Source organism: Monodon monoceros, unplaced genomic scaffold (assembly GCF_005190385.1).
Source record: "Monodon monoceros isolate NGI ecotype Baffin Bay Population unplaced genomic scaffold, NGI_Narwhal_1 Super_Scaffold_2, whole genome shotgun sequence".
Classification (NCBI taxonomy): Eukaryota; Metazoa; Chordata; class Mammalia; order Artiodactyla; family Monodontidae; genus Monodon; species Monodon monoceros.
Window position 1 is genome coordinate 64,746,458 of NW_021703776.1, and position 15,686 is coordinate 64,762,143.

The window sequence follows — 15,686 nt, forward strand, 5'->3', positions numbered from 1 at the left end:
TATGGGCAGCAGAAGTTCTGGGAAGTACTCCTTGGCGTGGGGCTTCCCAGATCCGCCATTAGCCCCACCAAAGAGCCCAGGTAGGCTCCAGTGTTGGGCTGCCTCAGGCCAAACAACCAACAGGGAGGGAACCCAGCCCCAACTATTAGCAGACAAGCGGATTAAAGTTTTACTGAGCTCTGCTCACCAGAGCAACAGTCAGCTTTACCCACCACCAGTCCCTCCCATCAGGAAACTTGCACAAGCCTCTTAGATAGCATCATCCACCAGAGGGCAAACAGCAGAAGCAAGAAGAACTACAATCCTGCAGCCTGTGGAACAAAAACCACATTCACAGAAAGATAGAGAAGATGAAAAGGCAGAGGGCTATGTACCAGATGAAGGAACAAGATAAAACCCAAGAAAAACAACTAAATGAAGTGGAGACAGGCAAACTTCCAGAAAAAGAATTCAGAATAATGATAGTGAAGACGATCCAGGACCTCGGAAAAAGAATGGAGGCAGAGATCCAGAAGATGCAAGGAATGTTTAACAAAGACTTAGAAGACTTAAAGAACAAACAAACAGAGATGAACAATACAAATGACAATGAAAGCATGAGGATCCAAAACCTATGGAATGCAGCAAAAGCAGTTCTAAGAGGGAAGTTTATAGCTATACAAGCCTACATTAAGAAAGAAGAAAAATCTCAAATAAACAATCTAACTTTACGCCTAAAGGAACTAGAGAAAGAAGAACAAACAAAACCCAGAGTTAGCAAAAGGAAAGAAATCATAAAGATCAGAGCAGAAATAAATGAAATAGAAACAAAGAAAACAATGCAAAGATCAATAAAACTAAAAGCTGGTTCTTTGAGAAGATAAACAAAATTGATAAACCATTAGCCAGACTCACCAAGAAAAAGAGGGAGAGGACACAAATCAATAAAATTAGAAATGAAAAAGGAGAAGTTACAACAGACACCGCAGAAATACAAAGCATCCTAAGAGACTACTACAAGCAACTCTATGTCAATAAAATGGACAACCTGGAAGAAATGGACAAATTCTTAGAAAGGTATAACCTTCCAAGACTGAACCAGGAAGAAGCAGAAAATATGAACAGACCAATCACAAGTAATGAAATTGAAACTGTGATTAAAAATATTTCAACAAACAAAAGTCCAGGACCAGATGGCTTCACAGGTGAATTCTACGAAACATTTAGAGAAGAGCTAACAACCATCCTTCTCAAACTCTTCCAAAAAACTGCGGAGGAAGGAACACTCCCAAGCTCATTCTATGAGGCCACCATCACCCTGATACCAAAACGAGACAAAGATACTACAAAAAAAGAAAATTACAGACCAATATCACTGATGAATATAGAGTAAAAATCCTCAACAAAATACTAGCAAACAGAATCCAACAACACATTAAAAGGATTATACACCATGAACAAGTGGGATTTATCCGAGGGATGCAAGGATTCTTCAATATACGCAAGTGAATCAATGTGATACACCATATTAACAAATTGAAGAATAAAAACCATATGATCATCTCAATAGATGCAGAAAAAGCTTTTGACAAAATTCAACACCAATTTATGACAAAAACTCTCCAGAAAGTGGGCATACAGGGAACCTACCTCAACATAATAAAGGCCATATATGACAAACCCACAGCAAACATCATTCTCAATGGTGAAAAACTGAAAGCATTTCCTCTAAGATCAGGAAAGGGACAAGGATATCCACTCTCACCATTATTCAACATAAGTTTTGGAAGCCCTAGCCACGGCAATCAGAGAAGAAAAAGAAAAGGAATACAAATTGGAAAATAATAGTAAAATTGTCACTGTTTGCAGATGACATGATACTATACATAGAGAATCCTAAAGATACCACCAGAAAACTACTAGAGCTAATCAATGAATTTGGTAAACTTGCAGGATACAAAATTAAGGCACAGAAATCTCCTATATTCATATACACTAATGATGAAAAATCTGAAAGAGAAATTATGGAAACACTCCCATTTACCATTGCAACAAAAAGAATAAAATACCTAGGAATAAACCTACCTAGGGAGACAAAAGACCTGTTTCTGAAAACTATAAGACACTGATGAAAGAAATTAAAGATGATACCAACAGATGGAGAGATATACCATGTTCTTGGATTGGAAGAATCAATATTGTGAAAATGACTATACTACCCAAAGCAATCTACGGATTCAATGCAATCCCTATCAAATTACCAATGGCATTTTTTACAGAACTAGAACAAAAAATCTTAAAATTTGTATGGAGACACAAAAGACCCTGAATAGCCAAAGAAGTATTGAGGGAAAAAAACAGAGCTGGAGGAATCAGGCTCCCTGACTTCAGACTACACTACAAAGCTACAGTAATCAAGACAATACGGTACTGGCACAAAAACAGAAACATAGATCAATGGAACAAGATAGAAAGCCCAGAGATAAACCCATGCACCTATGGTCAACTAATCTATGACAAAGGAGGCAACGATATACAATGGAGAAAAGACAGTCTCTTCAATAAGTGGTGCTGGGAAAACTGGATAGCTACATGTAAAAGAATGAAATTAGAACACTCTCTAACACCATACACAAAATTAAACTCAAAATGGATTTGAGACCTAAATGGAAGACCAGACACTTTAAAACCCTTAGAGGAAAACATAGGAAGCACACTCTGACATAAATCACAGCAAGATCTTTTTTGATCCACCTCCTAGAGTAATGGAAATAAAAACAAAAATAAACAAATGGGACCTAATGAAACTGCAAAGCTTTTGCACAGCAAAGGAAACCATAAACAAGATGAAAAGACAACCCTCAGAATGGGAGAAAATATTTGCGAATGAATCAATGGACAAAGGATTAATCTCCAAAATATATAAACAGCTCATGCAGCTCCATATAAAAAAAACAAACAACCCAATCCAAAAATGGGCAGAAGATCTAAATAGACATTTCTTCAAAGAAGACACACAGATGGCCAAGAAGCACATGAAAAGAGCTCAACATCACTAATTATTAGAGAAATGCAAATCAAAACTACAATGAGGTATCATCTCACACCAGTTAGAATGGGCATCATCAGAAAATCTACAAACAAAAAATGCTGGAGAGGGTGTGGAGAAAAGGGAACACTCTTGCACTGTTGGTGGGAATGTAAATTGATTCAGCCACTATGGAGAACAGTATGGAGGTTCCTTAAAAAACTAAAAATAGAATTACCATATGATCCGCTACTGGGCATATATCCAGAGAAAACCATAATTCAAGAAGACACATGCACCCCAATGTTCATTGCAGCACTGTTTAGAACTGCCACGTCATGGAAGCAACCTAAATGCCCATCGACAGACAAATGGATAAAGAAGATGTGGTACATATATAGAATGGAATATTACTCAGCCATGAAAGGGAACGATATTGGGTCATTTGTTGAGACATGGATGGATCCAGAGACTGTCATACAGAGTGAAGTAAGTCAGAAAGAGAAAAAAAAATCGTATATTTATGCATATATGTGGAACCTAGAAAAATGGTACAGATTAACCGGTTTGCAGCGCAGAAATTAAGACACAGATGTAGAGAACAAACGTATGGACACCAAGGGGGGAAAGTGGTGGGGCGGTGGGGGTGGGGGTGTGAAGAATTGGGAGATTGGGATTGACACGTATACACTGATGTGTATAAAACTGATGATTGCGGCTTCCCTGGTGGTGCAGTGGTTGAGAGTCCGCTTGCTGATGCAGGGGACACGGGTTCGCGACCCGGTCTGGGAAGATCCCACATGCCGCGGAGCGGCTAGGCCTGTGAGCCATGGTTACTGAGCCTGCGTGTCCGGAGCCTGTGCTCCGCAACGGGAGAGGCCACAACAGTGAGAGGCCCACATATCGCAAAAAAAAAAAAAAATTGATGACTAATAAGAATCTGCTGTATAAAAAAATAAATAAAATAAAATTCAAAAAAAAAAGAAAGAAAAGAAAGTGATCTACTGGTAGTGTAAAAACTGGAATTTTTAAAAAGAAATCCATAGATCTTTTTCCTAAACAGAGTAATATACACTCTTTTCTTAATATACACTCATTTTTATAATATTTGAAATTCAGTCACAATACCTGCACATTTTTCTATCCCTGTAGATTTTAATAACATTTATTCCCAGGGCAGACATGAAGAAATACATACACTGGAAACCTGAGCCAAAGAATGTTCGGTCCACGGGGATGCTCCTGCTTAGCTGTCAGCACCTTGGGAACCCTGCATGTAGGTCAGGGCACTACCCTGGAAGCTGGGTCTCTGCCAAGCCTCACACCCCGTGGGAAATATGTGTACTTACGCAGCTCGCCCACTTTCAAGATCTCACACAGCATCTTGGTCAGCTCTATACTACTGCGGCCAAAGGGACATTCATGCTTATCTTCTCGGCTACTGTTCTCAAGCACAATCTGCAAGCAGGAAAGGGAACAGGTCAGAAAGGAAAGTCAGTTTGTAGAAAACATCAAAAATGTTGGCTCTACTATAAAGAGAAACAGATCCACTCCAGACCACCAAACTAGGGCTCTTGGGGGCAGAACAAAACTGTACTTTAAGTATATTCTCTGTAAAAGGACTGAAAACTCTGTTTTCCAAATCTCCTAAAACCATTTTCAACTCTGTAAGAGGATATTGCTCATTGGTTTCCACTTACACAGAGGTGCCCATGGAGAGTTTTTTAAAATGGCACAGTAAAGACTTTTTACTTAAGTGACAAAACCACTCTCTTTTTCTCCCGGTCGTATCTTCCCTTTCCTGGGAATAGCAACTCTCTTTCTATGACTTCAGCTCCTACATTTTTTTCCTTTTCTTAAATATTTTTTTCTATTTATGATAGGATATTGAATATAGTTCTCTGTGCTGTACAGTAGGACCTTGTTGTTTATCCATTCTATATATAGAAGCTTACATCTGCTAACCCCAACCTCCCACTCCATCCCTCCCCCAAACCCCTCCCCGTTGGCAAACACCAGTCTGTTCTCTATGTCTGTGATTCTGTTTCTGTTCCATAGATAAGTTCATTTGTGTCATATTTTAGATTCCACATGTAAGTGATATCATATGGTATTTGCCTTTGTCTTTTTGGCTTCACTTAGCTGATAATCTCTAGTTGCATCCATGTTGCTGCAAATGGCATTATTTTGTCCTTTTTTAATGGTTCAGCTCCTACGTTTAATGCCATATTTCCCACAGGAGTTTCCATGTTCTTACAAGATCTCTCCCTTGGCACTAGTTGACCAGACCACACCTAAGGGACATGTGACACAAACTGGACCAACCAGAGTCCTTCCCTGAGACTTATCACACAAAAAGGGGAAAACTGGCCCAACTACGCTGACAGTACCCACAAGGTATGAGTGTAGGAACTACCTGAAAGTGAATCTGCAAGAAAAAAAACAAAAAAAGAAAAAAGGAAAGCAAGCCAAAATGCAAGGGAAAACAGAGAGGAGAGGCACTGGTAGCCCTGACAGCGTTTGAGCGGCTGGTCCCACGTGTTCCTGGAGCAAAGCTACTTCCCTAACCTTACGGTTTATTTGCTAAACCCTTCCGCTGAAAATCCTTTGGGCCATTCAATAAATTCTCCTCTTTCCTTAAGCTAGTTTTGAGATATTCCTACCATAACTAAGGGAGTCATTCTGCACATGTATTAAACAAAAGTAAAACAAAACAGGAAAACTCCATTTTAAAGTTACTAAACTTCAAAAATAAAGGGGAATTAGCCAATTGTTCTAAAATGCACAAAATTAAAAAAAAAAGTTGCCAATCTTCAAATTCATACATTGACAAAAGGAATAATCAGCATATCCATCTCTGACACCACCTCCAACTTCCTCAATGGAGTTGTCTGGAATGTCCTCAAAAGCTACACCGCCCTGAGTAGGTGCATCCCAGCAGCATTTACAACAATGTTGTACATCAACTTATGTTGTTTTTCCCCCAGACTATGACCTCTCCGGTGGCAGAAATGATGTTTTATTCATTCAATCAACAGTAGTAAATGAGTACCTATTGTCTACCAGGAAGATGTCTAGGCCTATAAAGTGGAGAACAAGACCAGGGCTCTGACTTATCAGAGCATCCACTCTAACTGAGGGAAACAGATAAAACAAAAGAGGTAATTACAGTTTATGACAAGTACCATGAAAAAAAGTAGTTGAGGTGGCAAAGAATAACAGGGAAGACTTGGGGAGGAGAGTGTAGACAACTAGGTGACTATTGGGAATCAAAGGGTGAGAAAGAGCTTGCCATGTCAAGATCTGGGAGAAAGGCTATTTCAGGCAGAGATCAAGGACAGAGCCCCTGAGTTGAGTAAGATGTGTTTTGGACACAACCTCTGTACACTGCCTGGTCTACCATGTGGAGAGGTTTGGAATTGTACAGGGCAGTGTTCAGCTTCCAGGAGCTCAATAACAAAAAAACAAACAACCCAATCCAAAAATGGGCAGAAGACCTAAATAGACATTTCTCCACAGAAGACATACAGATGGAAAAGAGACACATAAAAGCCTGCTCAACATCACTAATTATTAGAGAAATGCAAATCAAAACTACAGTGAGGTATCACCTCACACCAGTTAGAATGGGCATCATCAGAAAATCTACAAACAAAAAATGCTGGGAAGGTTTGGTGAAAAGGGAACCCTTTGCACTGTTGGTGGGAATGTAAATTGATACAAGCACTATGGAGAACAGTATGGAGTTTCCTTAAAAAACTAAAAATAATTACCATATGACCCAGCAATCCCACTAATGGGCATGTACCCAGAGAAAACCATAATTCAAAAAGACACATGCACCCCAATGTTCATTGCAGCACTGTTTACAATAGCCAGGTCATGGAAGCAACCTAAATGCCCATCAACAGACGAATGGATAAAGATGTGGTACATATATACAATGGAATATTACTCAGCCATAAAAAGGAACGAAATTGGGTCATTTGTAGAGACGTGGATGGACCTAGAGACTGCCATACAGAGTGAAGTAAGTCAGATAGAGAAAAACAAATATTGTATATTAACACATATATGTGGAATCTAGAAAAATGGTACAGATGAACTGGTTTGCAAGGCAGAAATAGAGATACTGCTGTAGAGAACAAATGTATGGACAGCAAGGGGGAAAGTGGGGGTGGGGTGGTGGTGGTGGGATGAATTAGGAGATTGGGATTGACATACATACACTAATATGTATAAAAAAGGTATCTAATAAGAACCTGCTGTATTAAATACATAAATAAATAAATAAAATTTAGGTAGTAAAAAAAAGAAATTACCTAGCTTATAATAACTAACCTCCCCATACCCTGGGGCCTCTTGCCTTCTGAGATGGCCCACACTCTGTCTGTGGAGTGTGTTTCTCTCTAAATAAATCCACTCCTTACCTATCAATCAATCAATCAATCAATAAATCAATAAAATAAAATAAAGCCAAAGGAGTAGGTTTTCAATACAAATGTGCTCCCATTGTTATCTGCACAAACACTGTTAACAATAACACACACATACACACACACATAATTATTGTATGCACTGACAGTACCACACGAACAAATCAACCATTTCCATTTGGGGATGTTCCTCCAGCATTGCACGTATACCTAACCCTAATCACAACCTAAACAGTTCCACTTGCTGAATCAGGGCAGTTTTCGAAGTTCATCATTGTTGCTTTATCGCCCTTATGATTGTCCAAGAAGTCGATGAACCATCCCATTTTGTGGGACCTGTCAACTGTCAAGTGTTTGCAGCACATGCTCACATAAATAATTATGCATTGCATATCAGCATGAACCTAGCCTTTGCTGTCCTTGGGATTTATGATAAAATTCTTCCTTACAGTCTCTTTAGCCAACACGTGTTCTGAGTTGGTTGTTTTTCCTCTGAGAAAGCTGGTCATAAAATCCAACTAAATCCTTTCTCCTGCCAAGCAGGAAGGACCAGCGCTGGAGTCCTTGAAAACCTCTACCCCTCTTCATGGTCTCTTTTGGAAATTTGCCTGAACGTGAACAGTCTCATTCGACTGAGCCTGTATCACCCACTTCCTTTTAAGAGAATCCTTTCTGGCTCTAATCAGGAATTCCAGTTCAGGAAAGCAGGAGGGAAGAACAACTAAGTTCCCATCAATCAGTGAATCTTTCTCTTTGAAAATGTCTGTATCTGAGATTGCCCCATCAAGGAGCAAATCTGAATCTCTTGATGATGGGAAATGAGTGGGGAAAACAGGGCAAGAAGAACATAAAGAAAAGACAGGAGACAGGTAGTCTTCAGCCAGCCCCCAGCTCCCAGTGAAGACATTCCCTGGCATTTCACATTAACAATTCACATTTCATGAGAGCATCAATATTTAATGAGGATGTGATCTGAATACACTGTAGGTGGAATTACTGCAGCCAATAAATGTTCCGAAAACATTTCCAAGGCACTGTTTATTAGCAGGTACTAAATTAAGGAGTAATTTAAGTAACCAATACGTAAATCAGCTTGGAAAAGCCCTTCTCTTTACTCTTTAATGTACCATCCATCTCTAGGGACTACCCTGGTGGCACAGCGGTTAAGAATCCGCCTGCCAATGCAGGGAACACGGGTTCAAGCTCTGGTCCAGGAAGATCCACATGCTGCGGAGCAACTAAGCCTGTGTGCCTCAACTACTGAGCCTGCGCTCTAGAGCCCTCAAGCCACAACTACTGAGCTCGTGTGCCACAACTACTGAAGCCCGTGTGCCTAGAGCCCGTGCTCTGCAACAAGAGAAGCCACCGCAATGGGAATCCCTCGCACCACAACGAACAGTAGCCTCCACTCACCGCAACTACAGAAAGCCTGTGCACAGCAACGAAGACCCCACGCAGCCAAAAATAAGTAAATAAATAAATAAATAATTTAAAAAAGAGTCCTATGAACAAAGATCTGTTTAAAAAAAAATGTGCCATCCATCTTATTATATTTACCCACCTAAAGAAAAACAGACTCTCCTTCTTGATTGGTTTCTTTAGACAAAGCCGACACAAACCTTTCAAGCTGCCTGTGTGGGCTTTAAGGTCAACACTGTCACAGAAATATTCAGAAAAGACTATGGTTATGAATGTTACTAATAAGATATTACTACAGTGAGAGATCATTCTTAGACTAGACAGTAGTTTTTCTTTTTACTTAATACATACACTAATATATCTATTTTCAATTTCAACATTCTGGTATTAATCATGTTTACGTGAGATATTTTGAGCTCTATCTGGAAATATCAAAGCATATTTTTCACCTTTATTTTTTTCCCTCACTCTTTGGTTTTAAAAGCAAACATGCTGGAACAGAAACCTCGATGGATGGAGTACATATTAAAAACTGCTATTATCACTCATTTTAGAATACTTCATATACCAAAAGTAGTGGAAACTGTCTGCATATTTTATAGAACACTTGATATTTATGCAATATTAACTATAAAAAACATTTTATTAAATACTTCAACTTTACGGAGTACATTTACGTATTTTCTATCCACTGATTCCCCAAAAAGTCCATAAAATGGATAAGGCAGGTATTATTATTATTCTCTTAAGAAAGTTAAAACAAGAGGAAGAGGTGATCTGCTTAGATCATAGCCTAAGTCACTCCTGGAATTCAGTTTTTAAGGTCTTCAATTTCCAAAGCTCCTCCTTCCCCATTATATTTCACACACTGCCTTCACATATACATTGCCGTGAAACTCAGTGGATTTCATGTCTCAAGAGGCTAAGGGAACTTTGATCAATTTCCTCTATCTCACTCAAGTGGGTTTATAAATCCCAGACCCTTCTAGACAAAGGTATAAGGTTCTCTCTTATCTCATTTATCCCCTAAGGGTCAGTAACTATTGCTCAGGGTTAATGACTTTGTGTGGAGGGTTCCCACAGGCTTTACTTCCATGCATTTTGAGTTCTTCTTCTCCACTGGTGACAACTTATCTGGCTTGGGAGTTACCTTTAAGTGCCAAGTACATGGCCAACCACACTCTAGTACTTGCCTCTTAGCTTCAGCATCATGTTGCTGACTTATGTTCATCTGATTGTCCCTGTCACACTTTCCTCCTCTTTCTCTTAAGCTCTCCTCATCTGGGGTGAGTCCAGTCCATTCTGCTTTCCCTGTAGCCAGCCCTGGACCAAGCCTCAAGGGCTTCTTCCATCTCCTCTCATCTGTGGAGGTTTTTGTTCAGGCTGCTTTGACTCTGACGGTCACATGAAGCTTAATGGTCTCCTCACAGGCCAGCAAGGACAGTACGTGAACCTGGACCGCGTTCTCTCCAAGCGAAGGGATTGTCCGTCTCGCCCCAATTCTGACCCAAAGCTGCTGCGGGGAGCATGTATAACATAGAGAGCCTGGGCCAAACTAGTGTAAGCTTGCATGAGGCATTGCGTCTTTTTGTGAATTGTACACAAATTCCAGAAAGCCCATTTCATAGGACTGTTGTGCATCCTAAATCACAAAGCAAAGGCAAAATGCCTAAAGCAGACTCGACAGAGTTGGTGTTTATTATCGCTTTACTGCCCTCCCTCTTCATATTTCCTTGAGGCCCTTGGCCAGCATTTACCAGCAACTAAATAAAAATTATGACTGCAGTGAGACTGGCTCTTTGATGACTGGCCTCTGGGGACAGATGAAAGCAATGCAGAGGCTCTCCCATCATTCTAGCATGAGAAGCATAAAAACGGTGTCACCACCTACTTTCACCAGAAATGCAAGATAGGAAGTCCCATGTGCTCATGTTCAAGCAGGAATCTTCCACAGGAATACGGGGTTGTGCAAGTGCAGAGAATGAGCAAGGACACCAAAGAATAAGTCACAGCCTGATAGTTTTGGCAATAAAGTCCCAATACTACACAGTTACAGCCACCATAGGACACCCGTCCTCAGAGTCTTGTCAACCCCACAAGCTCTATTAAAACTTGTCTGTTGACCCACCAGAGGAGATGCCCGTCATCTCCCATGTTAAACCAATAAATAAGAAATAAAAACCTCTGGGCTTCCCCGGTGGCGCAGTGGTTGAGAGTCCGCCTGCCGATGCAGGAGACACGGGTTCATGCCCCGGTCCGGGAAGATCCCACATGCCGCGGAGCGGCTGGGGCCTGTGAGCCATGGCCACTGAGCCTGCGCGTCCGGAGCCTGTGCTCCGCAACGGGAGAGGCCACAACAGTGAGAGGCCCGAGTACCGCAAAAAAAAAAAAAAAAAAAAGAAATAAAAACCTTTATTTTATCCATGAGCCCCCTCCCTACCCCCAACACAGGGGTACTTTTACATTAGTAACAGAATCAGGGAACACCCCAGAGTGAAGTGTTAGCCCTTAGATCTCATCATCAAGACACAGACATCTTCTAAAGTCAACGGGTAAGGCCACAGTGGGGTCCTCTCACAGAGACTTGCGGGCCAAGAGGGAGCCACCTTCTGTGTTCCCTTTGGTATTAATGCTAATGGTGACTGGTCTCAGAAAGCCAGAGAGAAGCTTTAGAAAGAGCACTGAGCTGCCTCAAGGGGGTTGCACAAGAGCTTAACCGTGATCATGAATTTTGAGCAAGTCCCTAAAATCAAATAAACATGCCAAAGCCTTAATATGATTTTAAGTGGGCAGAGAACAAAGAACATTAAAATTATAGAAACTATGCCAAGCAGGAAGATAAACCAGAAAAAAATCAGAATTCCAGGCTGTTAGTCCACCTGATCCACCACTCCTTCTTCACAGATAAAGATAGTGAGCCCCAAAGTAAAGAGCTTTAACGGCACAGACAAGAGGGCAGAGAAAGAGAAATCACAGCTAATATTTATCAAGAGCATTCATTTCCCAGGTCTCATTCGAAGTGTTTTCACTCATTATCTCATGTAAGGTACAGGTACTACCACATGACAGAAATACTGCACTATCCCACTTTACAGATGGAGAACCTGAAGCAAAAAGATGTTGTATAATTTGCCCAAGGTTCACATAGCACAGAAATAAACAGACGCAGCTCAGGAACTTAGGTGGCCTAACCCTAGAGCACACATTCCTGGTTACTGATTCCTACTGAAACACATGATACCTACGCTTACTGAAAAAGGAGAGGATGAAATAATAATAATAAAGCTTTGATCAGGAAAGTCCTTAACATGGTAGCAGATGACTGGATAATGTGGCTCTGGACAGAGACGATTTTCCTAAATCTACATCTAACAGACTTGGTGACTTAACACACATTCCTTAACGTGAGTTTCCACCTATAAAAATGGGAACAGGAATACCAACCTACAAAGGGCTGTAAAGATTAAATGAAAATAAAAAATGGAGGTAAAGATCTCTTAGTGCCTGAGACATCTCAAATACTCAATGGGGGAGACGATTGATCTACTATTGCTATAATAATTACATGAGCTCTTGATTTACAGAAATATTCTTATAACTCTAGGGCAAAGATGTTGATAAAAACCACACACAACAAAAACCCAAACACAACTGTTATCGAAATTATTAATCTTGCTCTTTGGCAAAGTAAGGACTCAGGTGGAATAAATACTATTTCTGACTTAGGTGGGTTTCCTGAACTTCTTTCAGCATCTTTTGAGAACAGTGGCTCTCAAACTTGAGTGGGCATCAGAATCACCTGGGGGCTTATAAAACCCAGACTGCTGGCTTGCTCCCCGGAGTTTGATTCAGCAGGTCTGGGATGGAACGTAAGAAAATATAAAAGCAAGCAAACCAAACTCTAAATTCTTCTGAGGCACTGGGGGGACTGAGACAGGGAGTGTTAGTAAGGCATTTTAGAGGTCTTTTAAAAATTATTTTTAGCAGCATAGTCTTTAAAAAAGAAAAAAGCTTCTTCCCTGATCCTTAATTGGCCCTTTAGAGAGAAACCACGGTCCATGGTATGTCCAGGGCTGAAGAGCTGGGCCTCCAGGCCTTTGGAAGGGCCAATGACACCAAGCAATCCAGACGGAAAAACCAGTTAAGAGTGAGTGTGTAACAGATCACCAGGGAAAAGACCACCCAGAGAAGAGTGTGCAAAAACTTGAAGAGCTGTTTCCAAGGGCAAAAGAACAATGCATCCCAGGAAAAGGAGAAGAAGTATGTACAAAGGGTCAGATTGGTGAAAAAATAAGGTGGAAAGCACACACAAGGAACCGAGATAAATAACGATATGGACAAATGAGAAGAATGGTACAAAACCCAGCTAATGAGGTGAAATTCTTCCAGAATAAAATTAGGCAATTGCACATGCAGAGGCATAATAAAGGCCATAAATATAAAATGGCAAGGAATTGACTGGGTAATGGTGTAGTAATTAAAGCCTGGAGGTTCATAATAGACCTCGAATTGAACATTAATCAACCAAAAAGAAATGCTGCCTGCACTTTGATATCGTGCAACAAAAGCAGGATGTGTGAAATACAGCAAGCAATCACATCCACACGCTGCTGAAAAGTCCTCCCTTTGAGTATGAAGTAGCAGCAAGAGGGGAAACGATTAAATAACAGTGTATTTGTGCCTGTGCCTGCACAGTAACCCTGATGTCACTGGAGGAAGCCTAGGCAACAGTTCTGTTGACTGTTCCAAAGGCCAGAGGACAGCAGGAAAGATTCCCTAGCTGATGCCTGCATCAAAGAAATAGGGCTGGAAGACCTCCTCTCCTAGGCCAGTACGTGTCTTCCTGGGCCCAAGGATGGTACAGGTGTGTGTGAAGGCACCTGTAGGCATCCCTAGAGGCTTGGAGAGGTAATATCTGGTTTATTTAAAGCAACGGTTCCCTAACGGAGGCATGCATTAGAATCATCTGGAAGCTTACTAAAACACAGATTGCTGGGCCCCACCCCCGGAGTTATGATTCAGCTGTTCTGGGGCAAACCCAAGAATCTGCATTTCTAACAAGTTCCCAGGTAATGTGGATGCTGCTAATTTGGGGCCACACTTTATGGACCACTGCTTTAAAGTTATATCACATCTCTACTTCCAGTTTCCATCATTAGCAAACCTCCTGATTTTCAGGACGTGGAAAGCAATGAAAGTAGACAGAAGAAGAAATAAATCTGAGGCTTTTGGGTTTGTTTGTTGGTTTTTTCTGTGACTAATAAAAATATCATTAGTAAGAGTTAGAATCCATAGAAAGAGAAAGCAGATTGGTAGTGGCCAGGGGTCGGGGGGATGGAGAATGCGAAACAACTGCTTAATGGGTACACGGCTTCCTTTCAGGGTGATGATAATTTATGTCTGGAACTAGGTAGAGGTGACGTTTGCACAACATATCATGAATGTACCAAATGTCGCTGAATAGTTCACTTTGAAATGGTTGATTTTATGTTGTGTGAATTTTGCCTCAATTAAGAAAAGAGTGAATGCCTATGGACTGATTACCATGTGCAAACTCTCAAGTGTTTAACTCCTTTAGTCCTCATAAGTCATCAAAGCAGGACCTGTCGCAGACGAGGAAACCATACCTTGGACATTGAATAACATGCCTGCCGTCCAGCAGTTTAAATGTGATGTGCCAGCATCCTGAGTCAACAAGCAAGACTTCTATGTGATTTCTATACTGTGGTTTGAACTGTTTCCTGGGTGAAGTGAAATGTGTCTATTTCAAACTGGGGTTTAGGACTGACCAGATGTGGGCCCTAGAGGTGATGGTCTGGAAATGGCCCAGGATGCCAGTCCTACAGGACACCCAAGGACAGCCACACCCAAGGACAGCTTCACACCCAGGGAGTGAAGCATGAAGGGCTTACAAATTCCTTCAGTATACACTGATGGGTAAGGCCTCCACTGCATACTGCTTAAATGCGAATCACATGCCTTTCCTTGCATTTATTTGTGAAAGCTCACTTTTTTTTTTTAACATCTTTACTGGAGTATTATTGCTTTACAATGGTGTGTTAGTTTCTGCTTTATAACAAAATGAATCAGCTGTACATATACATATGTCCCCATATCTCTTCCCTCTTGCATCTCCCTCCCTCCCACCCACCCTCCCTATCCCACCCCTCCAGGCAGTCACAAAGCACAGAGCTGATCTCCCTGTGCTATGCGGCTGCTTCCCACTAGCTATCTACCTTAAGTTTGGTAGTGTATATATGTCCATGCCTCTCTCTCGCTTTGTCACAGTTTACCCGTCCCCCTCCCCATATCCTCAAGTCCATTCTCTAGTAGGTCTGTGTCTTTATTCCTGTCTTACCCCTAGGTTATTATATTGCAGATACACAAAGGACAACCGTAAGTTGGCTCAAGCTTTAAAGCACTCACTGATCACCTGAAGATCTTGTTAAAATGCAGATTCTGATCCAGTAGCCTGGGGTAAGCCTGAGGTCCTGCATTTCTAACCAGATCCCAGAAGATGCTGCTGCTGCTGGTCCAAGCACCACATTTTGAAAAGCAAAATACTACACTCCCCCAAATCTACCACGGAAATTCTAGCCCCACTCTCCTCCACACCCTTTGATTGATTCATTTATCCAACAAAGCTTTTCTTTAAGCCTTGATTATTGCTAAGTAACTTGCTGGATGCTAAAAATACACATATGAGTAAAATACCATCTTTAGGGGCTTGCAATCTACTTGGAAGACATATGGGGATGGGATTTGTAGGGCGGACAGACTTTCATTTGCTATGTAACTCTTCTGTGTCCTTCTAAATTGTTTGC

At 41.0% G+C, this 15,686-nt stretch overlaps 1 protein-coding gene across 3 annotated transcripts in view; it reads right to left on the minus strand.

Annotated features, from left to right (window-relative positions):
• LOC114902000 (engulfment and cell motility protein 1) overlaps positions 1 to 15,686 on the minus strand; it is a 313,303-nt gene that overhangs the window by 14,372 nt on the left and 283,245 nt on the right. For all 3 annotated transcript variants that reach the window (XM_029234323.1, XM_029234321.1, XM_029234322.1), the window contains exon 15: positions 4,357 to 4,465. In XM_029234323.1, the coding sequence (XP_029090156.1) occupies positions 4,357 to 4,465 (109 nt within the window). The remainder of the gene's footprint in view (positions 1 to 4,356; positions 4,466 to 15,686) is intronic.